The following is a 24,362-nucleotide window of genomic DNA, read 5'->3' on the forward strand; positions in this document are numbered from 1 at the left end:
ATTTTGTTTTCACACTTAACTCAGATAACAATACCAATAAATTAATGATGCTCTAAAATTTCATATCATAAATATAAAAGACAAATACTAATATATACTCCATCTGTTTCATATTGAGTGTCGTTGTAGAGAAATTTTTTCGTTACAAAATAAGTGTCGTTTTCGATTTTCAATGCAAAATTTATTAATTTTATACAGTAATTTATTTTTCTATTGGTTGAAATATGGTTAGGTATATAGTTAATTGTATTTTTATATAGAAAATATACAAAATTAATTATTTTCTTAATTTGTGTGCACAAGATCAAAATGACATTTAATATGAAACAGAGGGAGTATAAAAGAGACAAAGAGACGTAAGTAATATAAGTTGAGTTATATTTTCATAGTTTTAAATAATTATCAGTTTTTAAATTCACTTTAAACATTTCATCTTTGAGGATATCTCAAAGAATAAACTATTACATACAAACTTCAAATCCAATCGATAACTTTTAAACTCGAAACTTCACAATCGTCTCTGGATGAGTAATATAAAATATATCTTTTAAAATCGAGGTCGATGTCACGTGAAGTTAATAGTTAAATACATTTTCCACGATATTCTAGTTTCGGTCAAAGTCAAATATCGTTAGCGAAGACTTATACGTGGAAAGTGGAAACAACGGCAGCACCAGCCTAAACATTTCCTTGGCCCAAAAAAATACGTAGTTCATTAACTACTTTTGAAAATGGGTCTGTTTAAGAAAACTAACAAGTAACTAAATCTATGTTTTACGTTATGTATCGGAGTTATTAGATTATATTAGTCAACAAATGTCTATCTTATAGACAAAAAAAAAATGTAAAACCCGTGAAGCGCATGAAAACTAATATTTGGAAACATTTGAAGAGTAAGCCAATATTATCCTAGCATGTTTACATTATTTATATTCCATTTGTGTATCAAATTTGAATTATGAAAGTTTACGTGATGTTTTTTTTTACATTATATGATGTTAGTAATATGTTAAAAGCTAATCACTATATATATGAATCTAGGAAAATTGCTTAAAATACCACATTCCTAATATCAGTTATAACTCTAGAATTAACTAATCTAGATTTAATATTTAGAGTTGAGGGGGTGGATAGCGTTTTGGAATGAGAATTTAGGATTCTAATAACTATATAAATAAATACTTAAAAAGTTAATTAAAAAAAAATAGTTTCAAAAATAATTTTTGAACTTCAAAAAAAAATTTGGAAAAAAAAGATTATATAAAAGTTCGAATTTAAAAACGTATAATTCAAAAACAATTATTACTTTTATTTAATTTTTTTATTATATATAAAAAAAAGGATACAAGAGTCTTTTGTTTCTTAATAAAGAAAATATTTGTGAAAATGTCCTTTTATTGAAAATAAACATGAATAAATGATATGCTAATGCTGTAAATATGAAAATTTCCAATGAATCTGTAGTCTTGTATCAAACACAATTCATAGAATTTTTTTAGTGTCCAAAGTTCACATTGTGTTTCTTTGGCCGATGGATTCAACAAGAAATAAAGTCTGCGGAGAAACATCTTGTGTGTTTTCAACTTCTACAAGCGATACAAAGGAACGTTCTGCTTCGATGCGAAAGCTCGCTATCGCTATCGTTGTCGTGCTATGTATTTTGTTCATGACCATAGAAGTTGTTGGTGGCATTAAGGCAAATAGTTTAGCTATACTAACCGATGAAGCTCATTTGAAGAAGTGGTGTCTGTTCATGAGCTTCACATTTGGGCAATAACAGTTGGAAAATTCCTGTTTTCTTGTCATGTCAAAATCAAACAAGAATCTGATGATGCTATGGTGCTTAACAAAGTGATTGATTACATCCGGAGAGAGTACCGTATCAGTCACGTTACCATACAAATCGAGCGTTAGAACAACAAAGCAAGCCGGAGACGGTTAATATATCTGGTTCTCTGTCATTTTCATGATCAAATCTCAATCTTCTTTTTTGCTTTCTCGTGTTCTTTCCTTTACATTGTTCTTTGCTATGTCATTGTTTTTGTTTATGAAGTTTTTTTTTCCTTGTTTTATCTTAAAATGGGTATCTGAAAGGACATAGCTTTATTTGAGATTAGGTCTCTTTGTGTTATGTTACTATAGAAGAATCTGAATCTTTAGGGTTTATCTCTGATAACATGCCTATCAATAAGAGTGGGGCATGTTTGTCCTTAGAGCAAGTAACCATAGCTCGTGTGTGACAGTAGCAAACCAGATCACAGTACACACACACACGATAAAAAAAAAAAGAATTCAAACTTTCTTTGGAGTTTTTAGTTTTATAGTTGATAAGGTTTCTAAGGTCTTCATTAACAATGCAAATGCTGATTCCTTGTTTCTTTGTTAAGGATGTTGATTGTTGACTTGAGAGACTGGCTATGAATTTTACCCATTGACTGAGATTGTAGACAAAACTGGGACATTTTATAGTACAACACTATTCAATGCCGTTGAAGTCAAGGCATCAATAATACATAAGATTCTTTAGTGTCACATTATCTATAGATTCAAGATATTAGACAAAAACCACACATAAGAACATTATAAAATGATGGGGGCAGCGTAGTTCTGTATAAAGGCTTTGATTTTTGAGCTTTGAAGAAAAGGAATGGTGTGGTGTGTAATGTAATGATGTATAGTGAAGAAAGGATGATTGAGACATCATGAGAAAGATGACAGAAACCCAATACAAGCTCTCTTACCCATGACTTGTCTCTATTTACCTTCTTCTTATGTGTAAATTAGAATGTCCCCACAAAGTCTCTGTCTCCACTTCAAGACAAAACTGCCTCCACCAATAATCAATCTTTCTCTCCCTCTCTCCTCTCCTATGCTCTGCTCAGCCTCACCAGCTCTTCTTACAGTACCTAAATAGATTTGTTTTCTTACCTCTCTGGTTTTTTACAGCTCCACTGTTTTCTTCTCTATTCAATAGCTACTAAAGAGTCACTGCTCTCTATATAAAGCTAACAGTTACAAGTCCAGAAAGACTCAGAATCAGAAGAGAGTACATGAGTTTCCTATTCTGCTTCTAAGCATTTATTGTTACACACATTATTGCGTTATAATAATACATAACAAACAAAAGCTTTCAAATGGAGAGGTTTCAAGGACACATCAACCCCTGTGTATGTATATTTTGCTTAATTTAGGAAGATTTCACTTTCTTTCTCTCTTCCCCTTGAATCATTTTTTTTCTCTCAATGCTCAGAGAAACAGACTTGTATTTACTCATTTTTCCCTAATGAGCCCAGATGCTTTGCATTCAATGCTTTTCTTGTTTGTTTTACAGAAAACAATAACAGATTCTGCAATCAATTTGTTTCCCATCTACTTTGAAAACATTCCATTTTCCCTTCTACTTTTGTTTATTATCTCTACACTAAAACTCACAAGTCTCAGAACAAACACAGTTTCATTCTTCTCACCAAGAAAAATCTAAATCCTCCGTCTTTCTTGCAGTTTTTGGATCAAAATGCTGATGGGAGAAGCTTAGAAGCCCAAAGCTTTGCCTTTAAAGAAGAAGAGGAGGAAGAAAGCATGCAAGACACAGTTCCATTTCTACAGATGCTGCAAAGTGAAGAAGACCCTTTACCGTTTACATCATTCAAAGAACTATTGTCTCTTCAGAACCTCCATAACCATTGGGAACTCGACAGCTATCTTTCACACAATGAAACCTACCCAGTTTCAACCACATCCATGGAAGTAACCAGACAAGCTTTGTCAAGCCAAGAACTACCCTTTAGCCGACAACAAGACATGACAGTTCCTTCTTCCTCATCAACACCAAACTCAAGACGCAAGCGCAAAATCATCAGCAACAACCCTCCTGAAGTGACGAGAGGGAAGAGGAGGAAAACTAAACCAAGTAAAGACATTGAAGAGATAGAGAATCAAAGAATCAACCACATTGCTGTTGAACGTAATCGACGGCGGCAGATGAACGAACATATCAGCTCCTTACGTTCTCTTCTCCCACCTTCTTACATCCAACGAGTAATCTCCACAACAAAGAAAGTCTCAATCTTTAACCCTCAAAAACCTCTTTAAACTTGTTTAGTGTTTTGTCTTGCAGGGAGACCAAGCATCTATAGTAGGAGGAGCTATAAACTACGCGAAGGTCCTCGAGCAAGTCATAAAGTCACTTGAGTTGCAAAAGAGAACGAAACAGAGTAGTGTAGTAGAAAACAGAGTTACTTGCGTCCCAAGAATCGAAGCTACGTTGATACAGAACCACGTTAACCTTAAAGTTGAGTGTCGGAAGAAACAAGGGCAGCTTCTGAAAGGAATCGTTTCACTTGCAAAGCTTAGACTCACTGTTCTTCATCTCAATATCTCGTCATTGTCTTGTTCATCAGTCTCTTATTGCTTCAACCTCAAGGTAACTTACTTTTTCATTTTTATTAAATGCAATATTTAACGATATATCACTGGAGCAGATGGAGGATGACTGTAAGCTAGAATCGGCCGAGGAGATAACGAAGGTGGTGCATCAGATTTTCGATACATAAAGTCGATTTTTTATTAAAGAATGAAAAAAACAAAATAAATAAATTATGTTTGTATTATTACTGGACTATTCGAACATGTTTTCTTAGGCTTTGGGTGTTTTGTGGGGTTTTGGTCCCATGTAATTAAAGTTTGACCTCATCTGTATTTATGATATTTATCATCAATCATGGTTTGACTTTTATCTCTATTTAATGGGCTGACTTCCGCTTATTGACAAATAATAAATTGTTTTGTTTGTAATGGTATGGTCAATATCATATGGTATGGTCGATATCATATAAGCTGAATCTGATGACGATGATGTTTTAACAAAGAAAACACTTGTTTGTATGATTTTTTTTTTATCATATGGTTTCATGGGCTTGTAATACTCTGTTTAATACTAATGGGACCACTTACAAATAATCGACAAAGCTAGCATTTTTTTGGTATTTAAAGCTTTTGATGTTATACTACTATATACAATGGGTGGAGAGGAGGCATATACTTTTGGTCACCGCATAATCAAATAGTAGAGTAACCGTTTTGAAGATTCAAGAGATAAGAAAACACCAAATGTTATAAACTTGACTTCAAGGCAGAGCCAAGCTTAGAAAGTTTCTTTCTGTACAATGTAGCAGTCGATTTTTCACTAAAGATGAGACCGACGATGCTGCAAGTTAGAGATGTAGTAGAGAATCCTCTTCTTGTCGTCAGGGGTTAATGAGAATGGAGGGTTTAGAGGTAGGGTCACTGCTTCCTCTATTATAAAGGAGAGTAGAAGAATTGCTTTCTTGTATAATCTTGCTGCACTTTCCTTGTTATTCAAATATTCTTCCGCCTGCAAAACAACAAAGAGGAACATTGAATCCAACCCACAAAGTAAGTTTCAGACTTTTAGGACAAAGGTGGAAGTACGCCTGCAATTTTGAACTGAACCAAAGTTTCGGTTAGTTCGTTTTCATTTGATTCGGTAGGTTCTCTAAAAACAATCGGTTATCGGTTACTTCGGTTTTCTTCTTTAAAAAAAAAAAAATATACCCAAACCATACCAAAAATCCAAACCAAACCCGCCGAACCAAACCAAAATTTTAGTTAGTTCGCATCCATTTAATTTGGAAGGTTTTCTAAGAACATCGGTTACTTTGGTTTTCTTCTTAATAAAAAAGAGAAAATTATACTCAACCATACCAAAAATCCGAACCAAACTAACCAAGATTTGAAGTTTTGAACAGAACTAACCAAAATTAACCGAATTTATTCGAAATTTTAACAAAAGAAAACTGAAATCTAACTGAATCAAAAACTTGGTAGGATTTTCAAAAACCAAACTAACCGAATACCGAACCAAACTTTATTTCGGGTTACTTCTGGTAAGATTTATGTTGAACCGAACTACCCAAACTGAACAACCCGAACCCGCAGGCCTAGGTGGAAAGCTTTTGACAAAATTCTCAGACTTCATGATAGAATTTTTTTTACTTACCCCACCACTCTTGCCATATGCTAGTGCCTTCTCATATATTGTTTCCATGGCGTCAGGCATATGAGTAGCACTAGCAGCTACAATGAGATGAAGGAGATACATTCAGTGAATGTGCAAAGAAACATAAAAGAGAACATTCGGTTTAAGTACTAACCGCTTGTTTGGTTTAGTCGAGTTGACGAAGTCTCAGCCTGGTTAAACGCAGTAACAAACTCTTGTGTCACCCAAGTTTTAGCTACTGCTGGTGAATTTGAAGTCCCTGGAGCTGTTGTGTTCACTCTACCCTCTCCAACGGACACCATCCAAGAATCGCATATCTCTAAAGCTTTCCTCCATGCAGCTAAAACAACGAGTGTGACAGCAAAAGATTCCTTCACCTGTCCTGCATTGTCCTGTATGCAACAGTATTAGAATGTTATCAATCTGAGAGACTCTAGAGATTAGGAGTTGGAAGTTACCATCTCGCGAGCTACTTCTGTAAGTGCTTCTGCATACTGCTGCAAGACTTGGAGCTTCGTTGGAGGATGAACGATAGTTAACCGTTGGACTTCTGTTAACAGGTATGATGATCCAGTTTCTGGTCGTGGTCCTGACACATCAGACAATGGTCTCTGTGCTTCAACTGAATCTTGAAGTGATGCGTCGAAACATTCTGATGAACCTTCAGAAGGACGGTTTACAAGTACATACTCCCTCTCTATGAGCTCAAGAGAGTCAATTACTGCACATAAGACAACATCAAAGTGATTCTGAGTGATTTGAGCTTATAAAAAAAGGCAATAGAGACAAGACGCAAATAACAAACCTCCGAGTTGGTTTGATGAACACTGTCCCTCATTGTCTTTTCTAGTCTTCTCACAAGAGTTATCATGTTGCATCAAAACGTTAGAAGTTGAGGCACTAGAGGAACTCCCATGTTTGTAGACATTCTCTGAACTTGATTTGGATCGGTTGGGATCAGAATGTGCAACACCAGGCATTTGTCTGACAACATTTGGTATGAAAGATGATGAAGGTTGCTAGTTGATTAAATGGCTAATCAAATTCTCAAGATATTTATTACCTTGGCGCTTGAAGGAACCTGTGGCTGAAGAACTCTCGGAACGTCAAGCGCTCAACTGCAGTCAAACAAACATATTTTCCATTAGAACATAAAGACAAGAAGACAAACAAAAGAATCATATAACAAACATACTTGGGTCTCGGCGTAGAAGACGTCTGCAGAGATCAACACAATCAGGATGAATCTCATTCAAAGCATCTTCAGGAAACTTCAGCTCAGTGTCTCTCACAATATTTTGAAAAAGCTGTAGAGAAGCATAATGAAAGTCCATAAGTTCATTAGAAGTTCAAGAGGCAATTAATCGGTTCAAGGCAGTCCAACAAACCTGGATGTGATTAGTGCCATCAAAAGGTGGCTTCCCAGTAACAAGTTGAAACAAAATGGCACCAGCACTCCATAAGTCAGCCTGTAACATCATCCATTACACCAATCAAACAATGACAAGAAAAAAAAAAGATTAAATCTTTCTTCACCTTAGCATCATACTTTTGGTTCCGGATAATCTCTGGAGCCATATACAATGGAGAACCGCAAAATGTTTCAGCCATGCTCTCTGGTGTTAAAGACCTAGCCAACAAAAATCTCAACATCTACATACCAAAAACTAAGACCTTTCCATAAAAAGAAAAACATCTTCTTTTTTTTTTGGTCATAAATAATAATACCTCGCAAACCCAAAATCTCCTATCTTTAGCAATGGAGTTACATCCTTGGACGACAAAAGTAAATTCTGAAGGAAAAAAACAGAACCATATGACTAGACTTGTAATTAAATCAATCAAACTAAAACATAAGGAGGTTTATTTCTACTCACCTGAGGCTTTAAGTCTCGGTGGATACAATGCTTCTCTTGAAGTACTTGCAAACCTAAAGCTACATAACACACACAAACACAACAACATAAACACAGAGAGAGATTCAAACATTAGAAAATATACTAAATTTAAAAACTACAAAACACATGAACATAAAACATAGATTCAAAAAAGAAAACAGAACAAAAACTGATCTTACTTACCCAATTGTCTCATAAAATGCTTGGCAACAGGTTGGGAGACTTTGCCATGGGCATTGATGTAGTCAGCAAGATCACCTCCACTACAATACTCCAACACAAGGAAGATCCTATCTCCAGTCTACACACAAAACCCAGATCAATTTCAGTTCCAAAAATTCAAACTTTTATAATTTATACAAAAGAAACAAAAGAGTAAACCTCGATAGCTTCGTAGAATCTGATGATGTTGGGATGATCAATAGTGCTGAGAATCGAAATCTCCTTGAGGAGATTGTCTCTGACTTTAGGGCTAAGCTTCTTCTTATCAATCTCCTTGATGGCCACTTTCAAACCAGACGATCGATGCGTCGCTAGCCACACCACCGCGAAGGAACCAGACCCGAGTCTCGGTCCAAGTTCGTAGTCACCCACAAGTCGTGCCGTGTCCATCCCGGGTTTTTTTTTTTTTTTTACCCGTTTTAAAATTTCGGATCTTTAGTTGAACCAACGTCCATTGTGTTTCCACTACTACGAAGGCAGAGAGAGAAGACGAAACAGAGAAAAATCTTAACTTTTTTTTCTTTAAAGAACAACGAACTGTTTTTGTTATAATTAATTATACAGTAAAGCTATCATCAACTTTATATTTTTTTTTTCTGTTTTGTTTTTGTTTGTGTGTGTGGGAGAGAATGAGATTTGGTTTAAGCTTATGAACAAAGAGTTTATTACTTGTACTCGACAACAAACCTTGAGAAAAAATTTGACGTCTTGGATCCAAGTTCCACGAGGAAAGGACCTAGGAAATATCTCAGAATATTACCCTTTTTTTATTTAATAAAAAAGACAAAAAAGATTGTTAATTGTTTTATGTAATTAATCTTTTGAGTTATTGTCATTAACATATGGTTTTCTTTATATTTATATGATTATCTCTTTAGAGCAATTAAAGTTTGTTAAAAAAATATGGGTCTAATTGATAATTTAATCGTTGATGAATGAGTCAACAATGGGTTGAATTACAAAACTGAGAAATCTAATTAATTTATTATCACTGCAGATTAAACATTAACCGAAAAATGGTTTAATGATATTCTAATGTGCATTAGTGTCTTCCTCACACGGTAGATCCACTTCATTGATAAAACATTAATTCAGTTTTTTCTAAACTGGAGTTGTTCTATTTATAATAAGAAACAAAACAACATATTGTAGTCAATTCATTGGTTAATATGTTAGAATCAGTTATTTAAAAATTATTCTTGTGAAATAAAAAAGGTAGAAAAGCATACTTTAAAAACCGGGTTGCTACTACAAACTATATTTGCCAAATGAAATAATAGTTGCATTAATGTACTCTTCGGTTTACTAAGCAGCGGCCCGTGCAAAGAAATAAATCCAGTGATACAATCAGCATCTTTGTTACAATATGTCACACCATAGAAGCCATGAGATTCATTTTAGCCGACAGTTCTTCATATTATCACGTTGTTTAAGTGTCAAAATAAAACTTTGATGTCGATGGATTGTATTGTATAACCAGTAACAAAATATCATGATTTTGAACGATGGATATAAAGATTATTTTTGTAAGGATACATATTTAATGGATGTTTATCGCTAATAAATCCGACAAAACAAAACTTGAACTTATCAGTTTGTCAAAGCCACGTCACCTTTGACCAGCTCTAATTATCATGAAATGAAAAGAGAAATTCTTGGATGAAACCTCTGGGTTAACCAACCAATAGTATTTGAGTATTTGATATTTGATATCTTTTAAAAAATGAAATAAAATTGAATATCTAAATTAAATTATCTTTTTTTAAAATAAAATAATAAAAATACATAAAAATAGTTACAAAAAATAAATAAATTAATATTGTTAAATCTTCAACAAAATACTAAACTTTATACCCTAAATCCTAAACCCTAAACGTTAAACCTTAAATTTTGGGTAAACTCTAAACCGTTGGAAAATCTTAAACCCTAAATCATACATTAAAACTAAATTTTACTAACACTAAACCCTAAATCCTAATCACTAAACCCTAAACTCTGGGGTAAACCTTAAACCCTTGGATAAATCATAAATTCTAGGGTTTAATTTTAAATATTTTTGATTTAGAGTTTATGATTTATCCAAGGATTCAGGGTTTATCCAAGGGTTTAGGGTTTAGTGATTAGGGTTTAGGTTTTAGTGTTATTAAGATTTAGTTTTTAATGTATGATTTAAGGTTTAAAATTTTCCAATGGTTTACGGTTTATCCAAGATTTAAGGTTTATGATTTAGGGTTTGGAGTTTAGGATTTAGGGTATAAGATTTAGTATTTTGCTAAAAGTTTATCAATATTTATTTATTTATTTTTTGTAACTATTTTTATATATTTTTATTATTTTATTTTAAAAATATAATCTTATTTGAAAATTCAATTTTTTTTCCTTTTTTAGAAAATATCAAATATCAAATACTCAAACACTATTGGTCGGTGAATCTAGAGGTTCCAAGAATTTCTCAAATAAAAAGATACTAACGTGAAAGTGCCACGTAACTCAGCCATAAGCATAAGCAAAGCCCAATAATCCGATATAGGCCCAATTATGTTTGAAAAAGAGAAACACTGAAATCCAAGATTTGTGATATTGTTACAGCCTTCTTCAGTCCACTAATGAGCTATAAGTTGGTATTAATTGGGCTTTTCCATTTTCCAAGTCCATTAAATATCTCTTCCATTTTTTGTTCTTGATATGAATCTCTTCTCACTTTTTTTTTCTTTAAACATAGAATATTAAAAGGACAATGGAATCTAATGAACTTATAGATATGATATAATGAAGCTTAAAAAAAATAATATCTAAGTAAATTTACAAAATGTGGGTATTGTGTTGTTGGAAAAAGGGAAAGCGACTAAACCTAATAAACAAAGATCAGATTTGTGAAGGGACAATGGAGCCTCTTTGATCTTTACCCATCGTCTTTTGTTTAGTTGGACCACTCTCACCTTCCTATTCATTACATCTTTCATGTGTAACCGAATCTTCCACATATCGAAACCTTTACTAATATCTCAAAACCTGACAAGTTGTGCATTAAGTGAAGACTTGATCAATGTATATACGTTTAGTTATCAGATTTTTTAATCAAACAAAGTTGTTGTGGAAGGGATCGTGCTTATATTTTCTTATAGATTTAAAATACTCAACTACTTCAGCCACCAGCACGTAGACATTGACATTTTCATATATATCTTATGATGAAAAATAATTTGCTATTGTTATGTCATGTGCATGTAATATAATATATGGGGTTAATTGTGGAAACAGTCGACGAATTATATATGTGGATGTATATATAGCTTGAGGCTGGGATCATTATCAGCTGACTTATGCAGCCATTTCAGAGGCCATATATATTTTTTGAAGGAGTGTATGCATATGTATTGCCAAATTCACAAATGTAATGACAACACAGAACACAGTAAATGTGAAGGTTCTTACACGTGTTACAATGCTAAAGAATATTATGATATATGGAGTATATAATAACAAGAAAAGTAATCATGAAAATGAAAATAAGATTTAAGACATATCCAATTTTGCATACAATTGAATATTTCCTTTCAGCAAACTTGGGTTTGATTCCTCTGTATCCCCCTCTCCTCATACAAAACCTACCCCACCTATATACTTTTGCATCGACATTTATTAAACCCACCATCTGTATAAATATTAATTTTCTGCTTTCTTATGTTTATTCTGATGTCAATCAATAATACCTACACCACCAAATGTATTTTTTAAAATAAATTTAAGCATGTATGATCAGTGCGTGTGTGTGCGAACCCTAAAAGCCGAGACAAAAGATGAAGTCAAGTCAACATTATAATAATCGATTTACATGTAAAATAACTGTATATGTGGAAGTTCATGATGTAATTCCATCCGGTTATATAGAGTAGTTGTACTTATTCATAGTTAAACAAATTATTATTCTTGAGCTAAATATCTGTTCTGGGTTGCTATTACATAAAGAAGACATGGATTAATTATAACTTCACATTCAAACGATTTGATAATGATCAGTTGAAACTTATGTCTTCACTATAATTCGTGAACTATGTTCCATCTTCTTTCCAATATAAGACGCTAATAATTATATCAGCTCGTTTCCCATATATATGCAATATTCTTGATGGATATCGTCACTGAGATGAAATGATCAAACTAAAGTCAAGAAAAGAACAATGCTTGAAGCGTATAAAGCTTGCGCTATCAGAATAACTAAAGAAGGTCCGAATGAGATACCAAAGGTGAGAGGATATGATAATATATCAAGACCCATGCTATGAGTAAATTTCTTAAAGCAAATTAGTTTAAATTATTTATTTAATTTAATTAAATAGACGAAAGGGTTGGCTAGGGAGAGAGAGTCCTAGACCCTGGGGGCAAATGACAGTTGGAACATGTTGTCGCCATTATCGCACCATCCATCTTCCAATTTTGTTATTATTGTTATTAAATAGAATGGTCCGCCTTTTATTTCACCATTACCGTCTTTGATTGCGACTTGTCATATCAACTACATACAAATCATAGTAATATTTTTCTCTTCTGTTATGTTGCTTTCCTTTTCCTATATGGTCGCGGTATGTAACGTATCATACTAGATTTGATTAACAAGAATGTCGCGTCTGTCCATGTTATCAATTTTGCTTTCATGCTACATCGTTCACAAATGTAATGTAATCATCAACATTATAGAGAAAATGGTAAATCAACCTGCAAAAATAATTCCCTCGTCTTACTTTCCTATAGCACGAGGCTCATCAGGCATCAGCTAGGTATTTTTGTTAATTCCCTCGTATTTAAGAGAATATAAACCGTGGTCAATATACCCAACAAAAAAATATGAATATAAATTTGCACTGATAGAGAGATATTTTATGGAAAGGAGACTTAATGAGTAAAGAAGCAAGTAGGCATTAAAAAGAGGTAAGTGCAAATGCAAAGCATATGTATACTCTACTTAACGTATAATCTCAACTTATTAAAGACACATAGCAGTGGTCCTTCACCTATAATCTCTTCTTTTAACTCGTTTCACATATGTCCACACATGTATTCATAGCCAGCCCCCACCATATTACTCTGCATTTTTTATTTAACCGCATGGTTTCATGTCTCAGTGTTATACATTTTTCTGGGTCAGATATCACATTGGATGTTGTAAATAATTCAGCATTGTTAAAGTTTCAATTTTTTTAAAAACAAATTAGCATTGTACTTCCCTCTCTAGTTATGCCCTACCATTAATTTACATCACTCTTTTTGTTACACCACCAAACTTCAAACTTTTGACAATATATATTTTTTAAAATAATTTTCTCCATAACACATAAAATCATATTCAAAATCAAGTAGCTAGTGTATACCGATATTCCAAATCAAGATGACATAACTGAAATGTTCATACTTGCAACCGATCGATAAACATAATAACAAAGTTGTATGAGTTTATTTATATATATTGTCTATTCTTTTTGTCATGAGAAAAACTAACTGGAATCTCTTTTGTCGATCAAATTCCTAATTGTTTACATTACAATCTACTTAATATGAATAATTATGATAACAATGCTTATACATATGATATATGGTATCGTCTTCTCCTTTATTTTATATCCCCACATCTTAGTATCTATACAGCAAAGTTTTCGCATTTGAAGGTTCAATTCAAATTTTAAATCTAGAATGTATAGGAAGATTAATAGGATATATATGAGCAGAATTCTAGATCGGTCCCGTGGCTACAAAGGTATATTGCTTTGAAAAGAGCGAGGCTACGACGTCTCCTTCTTAATTTCCAACATTTCTAAAAATTAAACATTTAATAACTTTTCACCATTTTCAGATTTCAGAAATATTTGTTTTATTCGTCATTATTACTTTGTAGATGATCATACTATTAAAGAAATTAATCCCACTGGTGAGCCGGATAGAGTAACCGATTAGTTATTGTAAATAATTTAATAATCTGGATTCATTTTTGGATGTGTTGTGATGAAATAAAGAAAAGTGGGTGAGTATTATATTATACTAACATATATTAAATTAATCTATCGCTGTGGAATATTTATGTAATCTCTGGTGAGTAACCATCAAACCTAAAAAAATAACAGTCTATCGCCTGAAAGTTTTATGACCACTCAATTCTGTAATGTGAGATGAAATTTTGGACCACGTTATATTGATCAATGTTCTTTCGCCTACTCTTTCATTTTTTAAAATTCAAACATAAACTTTAACCTTTGTTTAAAGCAAGCCTAATTAAGATTTACGTAATTTATTATTCTCCCCTAATTAAGCCGAAATTAGCCAGAGAGACATGAATGGTGCTTCGTCTCTTTCAGGACCACTCACCACGTACGTAAATAACGATAAGTTTTAACATGAATGTACGTGAAAACTTTTAAACAAACTTTTAATTTTTATCGAGAGGGGTCATGTGAGTGCCAGCTGCCACGTGTCTTATTCCAGAACAACATGTGTATTAATTACTAGATCCATTTCTAAAATATCCATATGTTTTTGAAAAAAAAATTGTGTGAAAATGATATATTTTTTATATTTTCAATGCATAATTTCAAAAAGATATATTTTCATATTTTCAATTTGTGTCAAAAAGATATAGTTTTTCAAAAAACATAATCGTATTTATTAAAATTTTATTGGTGAAAATTTGTAGAAAATAGTTGATTACGGAAAATAATGTATTGGTAGCTAAAATTTAGTATATTTTTTTAATAAATATGAAAATTTTAAAATATGAATCTTTTAAAAACGGAGGGAATATGTAGTAGTGTATACGTTGACTACGCGGATCTGAAGAATGAGCTGTACACAGAACTAAAAACTGTATCGATTCTCCTTTTGGATTTCTTAAAAATCTATAACTTTTTTTAGCAACAAATATATTTAAATCTTCAGCACTATAAGTCTAGATACTTTGGTCGGTCCACGAGAAATTTACCATAGTTTTATTTATATTTTCAAGTGATCTGATACATTAAGATTAAAGCATGATTATATATGTTAACGTGAAAACCCTTATTTGTGGTTTAAGCTTCTTAATCATATTTTAAAAAAAAAAACTAAAATGAAATATTTTTTGTTCATTCTGTAAGACGTAGTAAATCTCCTTCCTTCTTTCCTTCCTTCTCTTGTTTTCGCTGCAAAATCTTTCTTGAATTTTCAGTTACATGAACTAATTAAACTGTACGTTCCATTAAAAGAAAGAAGTAAAACTATATATTATAAGCATGACTGGATATGAAATAAACGAGTATGGCAGAAAGTCAAAGAATATCACAATTTAGCCTACCGTCTATACTATTAAAATAGAATTCATGACTTTTTTTATGTGTGATTTTTTTATTTGTACCATTCTTAGAAACTTTTTATCAAAATTTACATAACTTAATTATAATATCTTCATTTTTAGTTAAAATACTAATAAATATCTTAAATAAATGTCTAACAAAATCTTTCAAATATCTTTTAGACTCTTTTTAAAATATATTTTCAAGATTAGTTAATTAAAATTTTAATTATCACAAAATATAATTAGAAACTGAATTTTAGTTTAGTTTTGATTGTAATTTTTTTAATTATTATAGAAAATACTTTAATAATATTTTAATGATAATAACAATTTCAAATTGATTTAATTTTCAATATCAATTAAATAAATATTTTAAAAGATGTTTTAAAAAGGAAAAAAATTATTTCTATTTCTAATTCAAAAATAAAAAAATATCTTATCTTTTAGCACATAAATTATGACTTATTTCATATGCGATTTTTTTATAGTTTAGACCAATTAAAAGTCATGCCTTAAATACTTTTACCATGTAATACAATTAAGTTACACATCTCTTCATAGATGAAACAATTTATCTTTATTTATATCGTATATATAAGACTTTAGTTTATTGTTTCCGCGTATTCTCATGAGTTAAAAACCAATTATGTTTATTATTTAAACAATTATACTAAATTGATTTAATTAATCACTATATACCAAATTCTCTATTATGTAGGTTCAATTTAATTTAATTTTTACGTATATTTTAAATTTAAAAATAAAAAAAATCTATGTAAATCAGTAATGTTACATAATACTGTTTTCAAAATAAATTTTGTTATAAAATACAAAAGCTATAAATTTTATAGTAATAATATTATAAGCCACACAAATATTATCATAAAATTAGATTATATACAACACAAAATTATATAATTATTGATATATTTTATTGAATAATCTAAATATTTTAGTATAAAAAAAAATTCGTACGGTCGTGCGGATCAATATCTAGTTTTCGTAATTACAGACGGCGATAGATCACTTTCATATAGTTTGATATGGTCGAGGAGACATGAAGACCTCCGTAATACGTAGACCTTACTAATAGGCACACAGAAAACACTAAAGAAATACATAAAATATACGGAATCTAGCTAGCTCTTAAATTGTAATCATGGTTTAGAAATTACAAAAGAGATATATGGGTATGAGTTTAAGTCGTCATGTCCTAACTTTTCTCTTCGAGTAGACTTGTTACTTTGTTAGATTCAACCTTAACATCCAAAATATAGACATGATATAGATATATATACTGTGATAACAGAAAATAACGTAATAGTGACTGATTATTAGAGCAAAAACCACTAGCACATTTCTAATTGCATGTGCTACAAAATTTATGGCACACATATAATTTTGTTGCTGTCAACTTATACACATGTAAAAAAAAAAACTTATACATATGTAATTGTGTAGAAATGCGTTGGTTTTTTCGAAGTATAAATGAGTTGTTCAATTTTTTTTTGTTTTTGAATTTAATTATTAAATTATCATTTTCTGTAATAAGTTAAATTCAGGGCCAAACAAATAAAAAGTCAATAGTAAAGACCAAAAATATAAAACAACATGTCGTCCTGTCCTTGTAAAAGCAAATAACCCATCCCAAAATGCCTTACCACAGAGCTCAATAATTAGCATTTATTATTCTCTGTTCATAAAAATCCAATAGTCTTCTCTTTAATTACTAATCTTTTAGTTTTTTTTTCTTCAACAAAACCAAAACAATATTCCTAAGCCCACGTACGTATCCCAACCATTTAGTTTTGTATTGGATCCTCTTTCGGAATCGTGACACTATATCAGAATATAAAATAGATAAAGATTATATTTAAAGAAAAGACTACAATATTGTACTATTATTCTTTATCTCTAAATTACTACTAAAATTCATACATTTAAAAAATACAACAAAAACTTAAAGAGGACCTCATGCACTTAGAGTTGGGCCAAAGATTTGAGAGAACCCTTCTTAACCTTTGTTGGTATTTTAGATTGTTGCTTTAATTATGATATTTTGAAAATACAACTATTTGTGTATTTTTCTGTTCTAGAATTAAGCATTTTAAAATAAAAAATTCCAAAACAAAATAGACTAGAACTTCTCAACCCAAACTAAAATATCACTCGTTTTCAGTTTTTTTTTTTTGTTGGTAAAAAGATTAAAAGTTGATTAGAGTCGTCATATTCATATTAATACATTTTTGCTATTTTTTCCTTAGTTCTTGTGAATGACTATCATCTAGATCGTAATCTCTTTTCAAAAATTTATGATTTCGTTCGGAATGATTTACTATACTGGAATTATAAAGATGGTACGAAGTGATTTTCTTTTTTTTCTTTGTTCCTAGCTACATGAATCTTCATTGATTATGATAACTGACCACTCGGGATGATAATAATAAAATTTACTTTTACATTTTGAGAATGGTATATACGACTATACGTAAGATTTTATTAATCAAAACATATTATAGATTTACACCAAAAAAAAACATATTATAGAAAGAGAAAAGGCCAAACAAATAAATGTAATAACGAATAATGTATGTAGAAAAATGAAACTAGAATAGTAGAAAAAAGGACAAGAAGCTCACATGAACAGAACCAGATTGTTCATGGGTCCCCTCTTTCTCTCTCTTCTTAGCCCATATCTCTATCAATCTCATATACTCTCTTTCTCTCTCTCTTCTGTCCTCTTTATAGTTCTTCAGAGATTGTTACTAATTATAATTTTATTTTCTTTCTTGGAGTTAAGAGCTTCTTGCTCCATAAACAGTAGAGAGAGAAAGATTGCATTTGAGAAAAGATCAGGTAGAACCTTGCTAATCAGTGAAGTTGGGTGCAAAAAAACCCACTTTCTACTTTTGTATAATTAGGTCAATCTCATCGACCACCATACTCTTCTCTCCACCAATTCTCCTCCCTTTTCTCAATTCCAAAACTAGGGTTTCATCTCTCTCTTTCCAAAACAAGAAGATGAATCAAGAAATTCTTTAGAGATCTGGAGTTTGGTTCCCCCAAAACAAGAAGATGAATCAAGAAAACAAGAAGCCTTTGGAAGAAGCTTCGACTTCAATGGAGCGAGAGAACATGTTCGACAAAGTAGTAACACCAAGCGACGTAGGGAAACTAAACCGACTCGTGATCCCAAAGCAACACGCAGAGAGATACTTCCCTTTAGACAACTCCTCAACAAACAACAAAGGGTTGCTTCTAGACTTCGAAGACCGTACAGGAAGCTCATGGAGATTCCGTTACTCTTACTGGAACAGTAGCCAAAGTTATGTCATGACAAAAGGTTGGAGCCGTTTTGTCAAAGACAAGAAGCTTGATGCTGGTGACATCGTGTCTTTTCAAAGAGATCCCTGTAATAAAGACAAGCTTTACATAGATTGGAGGAGACGACCAAAGATTCCAGATCATCATCAGTTCGCCGGAGCTATGTTCCCTAGGTTTTACTCTTTCCCTCACCCTCAGATGCCGACAAGTTTTGAAAGTAGTCACAACCTTTATCATCATCGGTTTCAACGAGATCTTGGAATTGGGTATTATCCAACGGCTGTGATTGAATCTGTGCCGGTGATAATGCAAAGGAGAGAAGCACAAGTGGCTAATATGGTTTCATCAAGAGGAGAGAAGAGGTTAAGGCTGTTTGGAGTGGACATGGAGTGCGGCGGCGGAGGAGGAGGAAGTGTGAATAGCACGGAGGACGAGTCGTCGTCTTCCGGTGGTAGTATGTCACGTGGCGGCGTTTCTATGGCTGGTATTGGTTCTCTCCTTCAGTTGAGGTTAGTGAGCAGTGATGATGAGTCTTTAGTAGCGATGGAAGGTGCTAGTGTCGATGAGGATCATCACTTGTTTACAACTAAGAAAGGAAAGTCTTCTTTGTCTTTCGATTTGGATATATGATATATGATTAATTATGAGATTAATCAATTTAATACACATTCTATATGATAGTTATACATATTATATATATGTGACATAAGGATGTCGTTCAAGATTCAAGGATAATATCAAGAAATAGCATGTTCTTTAAAGATAAGAGTTTGGATTGATTATAATTGTATTCAAAAAATTTCGAAGCGTACTTTCTCGATGAGTCTCCTCTTAGCTCTGATGGGTCAGAGTATATATACAGAACATAAACTTTGGATAGCTAGGGATCAGTGTTAAACTTAAAAACCCATGTCCCTCTGGTCAGAAACTAATCAGAAGATATGGGCCGTTTCAGAAAAGTGAAATGTATGTATATGTATATAATAGTATGTAAATATTGTGTGTATACTGACATTAAATGGTTATTGAACTGTTTAGTTTATTTGATATGGCTGCTGTCTGGTTACCGCTGCATTTCTGAAGCCGTTGTTGCTGCTTAATTTGTCAACCTGCAGCTTGCAGGAGAAGGGCAGAGACAAAATTAGACTTGAAATTTATATTTCAAAATAATTCTATTATATCTTATAGGATTAAATAAAAAAAAGAACTTTTCATCTGGGTAAGATTGAAAATGTATGGTCTGTTACTGTTTCACATACATTGCTGATGTGCATTAACTGGTACAGAAGTATTTTTATTTTTCTTACTTAGAAGTTAGAACAAGCTGGTTTCTTTGTGTGGATCATAGCACAAGTCAACTCACACATACATGTACATATATACTTTATATAAGATACACGCATGCAGAGTGTTAAACTGTTAATTAATCTTAGGTCTTGTATGGTGTGTTTATGCGTGTAGCTAACTCCGATCCTTAAATTGAATTCCATTGTTGATATACTGTTTTGGCTAGAAATATAATAAAATTAACAACTAACAAATATGATGACAATCATAGAGATAATATACATGAATCTTATATATAGTATATATGTTCTGTTAAAAAAATAATATAATATAGATGTAAATGTGTGTATACATGTTATTGTTTTTCATGATTTCTGCACACATATGGTTACAACTCACGTTGACCAAAAAAAAAAATAGTAACAACTCACAAGCATTAACTAAACTATATACATACCATAATAACTAGAATCTAGGGCTTATATATCTAGCTAGTTCACAGATTAGTTTAGAAATATATTCTGGTATGTATAGATCTGTGGAGCCTCAGTGTATTGGTACAATAAAACTAAACAATATTTACTTCAAGCTTTACTTGAGTGGTGCTACAGATAAAAAATCTAGAACCTTTTGGAAGGGTTGTTATTTTAGATATGTCAGCAGTATTTGTCTGTTATAGAGTTATTTTTAGCATACTGCGAAGTAAGCCTATATACTAGCATGAGCCATGAGCGCATGCAGAGATAAAAGTGAAATAGTTACTATATAAAAATACACAGGTCTGTCTGATATGTAAATAATAACAACAAAAGTTAGAGGCATTTTTTCACCATATATATGTAAATTATTGATTTTAGCAAAAAGGTGGTTATTGAAGTATTTATGTATATATAGATGTGTGTGTGTACGTTTTACTATTTTTGTGGGGAATCTAATCTTGAATAAGAGATATAAGTTTAGACTTATTTTAGCATTCATAGTTCGTTAAACTAATTAAGCAAAACCAGGACCATGTCAGCTAAAGTTAATAGCCTATACTTCACCTAGCTGCGAAAAAGCCATTGAAATCAGCGAGGGCTATTTACATATAGATCACAATATTATGTAATCGTATAAATCAGCGAGGGCTACTTGCCTATAGATCACATTATTATGTATGTGCACACAAAAAAAGATCACATTGTGTAATCATATAATATATGTATGGAATAGCAGATGAGATGTTAGACTGAGCTACGAATACTAATGATGATGATTCCACAAAGAGAAGTAAATAAAAGATAAATCAAATCAATTTAAATGGTTGACGATAAATTTACTTACATTTATAATGGTTTTTTTGAGAACTAAATTTCTACCGTTTTTATCATTACTCTTCTTTCTAGTGATCAAACATGGGAAATGAACTTTTTTATTCAAAATATGTAAGCAGAAGTTATAAGTACATTTTAACAAACAAAAAAGAAGAAGATAAATACCATGTTCTACAGGGAAAAGGTAATCATTTTTTTTTTGTAATACCAGGTTCAAGAAGGTTTTGAGTATTAATCTTAGATTATAAACTCATTAGCTAACTTTAATTGTTTGTTATTATCATGGTTTTTCGTGGCTTGGACAAGCTGACCGATAGATTACGAGTCTGATTCAACTCATTTGCGTTAAGAGTATGAAATCACATACCGATATATTTATAACCGCCAGTGAGATAGAAATTATAGAGAAACATCCAAGCGAACCAAAGATTTAAAACATCTAAAGCTAAACCAGAAAGAGAACTAACTACTGGTTAGAAACAGTTAGGGGTGAATAAGAAAGAGAAGCCTTCAGTTAAACCGAAAGAGAAGCCATTCAAGACCTCCTCCTTTCAAGTGAACCGGTAACTTGAAATGCTTAGTTAGAGCTAGAGAGGAAAGTATCTGCATCTGCCTGGCTACTCCATGTCTATGCCCAATCTCCATGGATCAGGTCTCAAACCACATTCTTACTGCTACTATCAATGGCTAAAGACAACCCAAACGAAAAAGATTCATCCTTTTGAAGGAAACAATCACGAAAACCAATACGAGATTTATTTTGCACGCAACAAAGCAAAACTATAACAAATGAAGCAAATCCATTAAGAGAAACCATTCAGAAAGCACCGACGAGAAGAGAGAGTCCGAGCAAGAAGAGCCAAACGATATGGATCAGTAACAAAGCTTGGCCCGGTACAGAAGCGCTTCCCGCGTTACCCGCGTCGCAGGCTCCCGTTTTCACCACGCGAGCTCCGTGGCACGCCGCGTCGGGACAACCGCACCAGTACGTGACTCCGTCGGCTCCGCAAACCGGATCCGCCCGGAAACAGTTTATTGGGCACCCGCCCGGATCCGAAACCGTATTGCAGACGTCGCCGCTCGATTTCTCGCCCGCTGCTTGTGAGGAGCCGATCAAGCAGAATAGCAATAAGAGTGAGGGGATGATGATCCACGAGAACGACCGCATCACTTGGTTCCTGAAACCTATAGACATCGAATTAGGGTGAAAGGAGAGACAACTTTCCCAGATTCGTAACCCTAATTTTATGTGATTTGGGGATTTTCTCGGAGTTTGCGTGTAACCGTGTTGTTTGAATTGGTGGGTACACACCTGCCCACCGAGTCAAGCAGACATCAAAAACTACGTGCCGTTTTTTGTTTTTGATCAAAACCATCAAACGTCACGCTATTTAAAGATAATCTCGGTTTGCTGGTTAGACCGGTTCATCAACTTATTTTAACGCAATGTTTGGTTTTGAACGGTTAAGATGCTCTGATAGTAAAGATCAAAAACTTTGTTTAGTGTTTAAGGTGGTTATTCAAGTTCAACATTAATCAAAATTCTATTTTCAAGTAATCATAATGGCCAAAATGTTAAAAAAAAAGCATAGTAATCGTATCTCTTGAGCCTTCCCAAGTTGATCAGACTTATTTCTTTGCGAGGATGCAGTCAGAACTGTGTGTCCTGTCCAAACAAAAGAACGGTTTACAGACGGTGAAGTGCTCGGCTTCATTTATACTCTTTAAATCTTTAAAAGTATTGGATCCCAAAGACTTAAAGAACAAGTTACCATAATTTTCTCTTCATATCATTCCATAAAACAGTCGTTGCTTAAATATACATAGAGAAAGGTATCAACCAAATAAATTCCAACTAAACAAATAAGGAACATGTTATACAAGTAAGAGACTTCCCACTAATACATGAGCCCCACGTTCCATATATCTATCCCAACCTTGACCATGATCTTATCAAAAAGACTCTCTCTTTTGGATCAGGTTCACTGAGATTTTAAAAGGAGGATTATCACTTGCGGCATATCATCATGCCAACACCAATTGGTACCTGATGCACAAAGAAAGAGGTGAAAAACTCAAGCAATACTCGATGTCAATGTGTCAAAGTCGGAGCTTTTAGGCGCTTTACCATCGGTTATAGGTACACGAGCATACTTAATTGGAAAGCCCTCAGCCTCTAAACATCTGTACACATCTTGGGGTGTTTGAACAGAATTAGCATCCACATGTTCCCATAAGTCAAAAATCTGTCCATCCTCTTTCAGACGAGCCTCCATTCCTTCGACTCTATCACGATCAATCCCCTAAACAAAGACCAATTCATAAAAGTCGAAGAGAAATTAATGATATATAGTCACTAAAGATATTGCAAGTAAATAATATCTGCTAATATACTGAAAGCACCAGCAGATTGTTTACCGTATACTCTAGCATGTTCTTATATGGCCTTTCGACTTCCCGTAGAACAAACGGTTTCATGTTGATGTATATATTAGTGATGGGCCTAATTCACACCAAAAAATTTAGCTCAAGAGTGGAGGATTGCCAAAACACATATATATTGTCCAAGGATATTTGTATTACCAGATGTGGGACTTTATCTAATAGCCTCTCTCGAGATATGGGTGGGAAACAGTCCAAAGGAAACAGACCAAACCCAATATCTTGGAAATACCACAACAATATGTGCCACTTGTACAAGCTTACATAGGTAGGAAACTGTTTATGGGAAATCATATGATGGGCTTTTAACCTGGCTCTGATGTCATATTAGTGACATGCCTAATTCACACCCAAGAGATGAAATGTAATCATGATCAAAGAAGTTTGTTATTCTCGATAAGACGTTTTGTTACAATGTGTCAGCTTATATAGTCGTTAGTTAACCGGAATAAGCTAACCAAAATACAATACATTGAACCAATCTAAACCGATACTTTAATAGCCCCTCTCAAGATGGCGACATAATGGAAAGAAGTCAC

At 32.8% G+C, this 24,362-nt stretch overlaps 4 protein-coding genes across 4 annotated transcripts; 2 read left to right on the top strand and 2 right to left on the bottom strand.

Annotated features, from left to right (window-relative positions):
• The first annotated feature begins 2,878 nt into the window (after positions 1-2,878).
• Positions 2,879-4,741, top strand: LOC111208874 (transcription factor bHLH67-like). Its single transcript, XM_022708476.2, has 4 exons — positions 2,879-3,167; positions 3,502-4,038; positions 4,118-4,423; positions 4,482-4,741. Exons 1-4 carry the CDS (start codon positions 3,135-3,137, stop codon positions 4,551-4,553), a joined length of 948 nt encoding a protein of 315 aa, XP_022564197.1. The 5' UTR covers positions 2,879-3,134; the 3' UTR covers positions 4,554-4,741.
• A 297-nt stretch (positions 4,742-5,038) lies between these two features.
• On the bottom strand, positions 5,039-8,776 carry LOC106413360 (serine/threonine-protein kinase ATG1a-like). Its single transcript, XM_022708406.2, has 13 exons — positions 8,299-8,776; positions 8,101-8,218; positions 7,897-7,955; positions 7,748-7,812; positions 7,556-7,649; positions 7,408-7,488; positions 7,215-7,326; positions 7,083-7,137; positions 6,825-7,003; positions 6,478-6,740; positions 6,174-6,411; positions 6,020-6,096; positions 5,039-5,374 (listed from the first exon to the last, which is right to left on the bottom strand). Exons 1-13 carry the CDS (start codon positions 8,527-8,529, stop codon positions 5,186-5,188), a joined length of 1,761 nt encoding a protein of 586 aa, XP_022564127.1. The 5' UTR covers positions 8,530-8,776; the 3' UTR covers positions 5,039-5,185.
• A 9,337-nt stretch (positions 8,777-18,113) lies between these two features.
• On the top strand, positions 18,114-19,592 carry LOC111208556 (B3 domain-containing transcription factor NGA2-like). Its single transcript, XM_022707677.2, has one exon. It carries the CDS (start codon positions 18,533-18,535, stop codon positions 19,409-19,411), a length of 879 nt encoding a protein of 292 aa, XP_022563398.2. The 5' UTR covers positions 18,114-18,532; the 3' UTR covers positions 19,412-19,592.
• A 2,473-nt stretch (positions 19,593-22,065) lies between these two features.
• On the bottom strand, positions 22,066-22,708 carry LOC106413755. The gene has a single exon (XM_013854501.3). The coding sequence runs from the start codon at positions 22,574-22,576 to the stop codon at positions 22,199-22,201; it is 378 nt and encodes a 125-aa protein (XP_013709955.1). The 5' UTR covers positions 22,577-22,708; the 3' UTR covers positions 22,066-22,198.
• Between the last annotated feature and the right edge of the window lie 1,654 nt (positions 22,709-24,362).

This window comes from Brassica napus, chromosome C8 (assembly GCF_020379485.1).
Source record: "Brassica napus cultivar Da-Ae chromosome C8, Da-Ae, whole genome shotgun sequence".
Lineage (NCBI taxonomy): Eukaryota > Viridiplantae > Streptophyta > Magnoliopsida > Brassicales > Brassicaceae > Brassica > Brassica napus.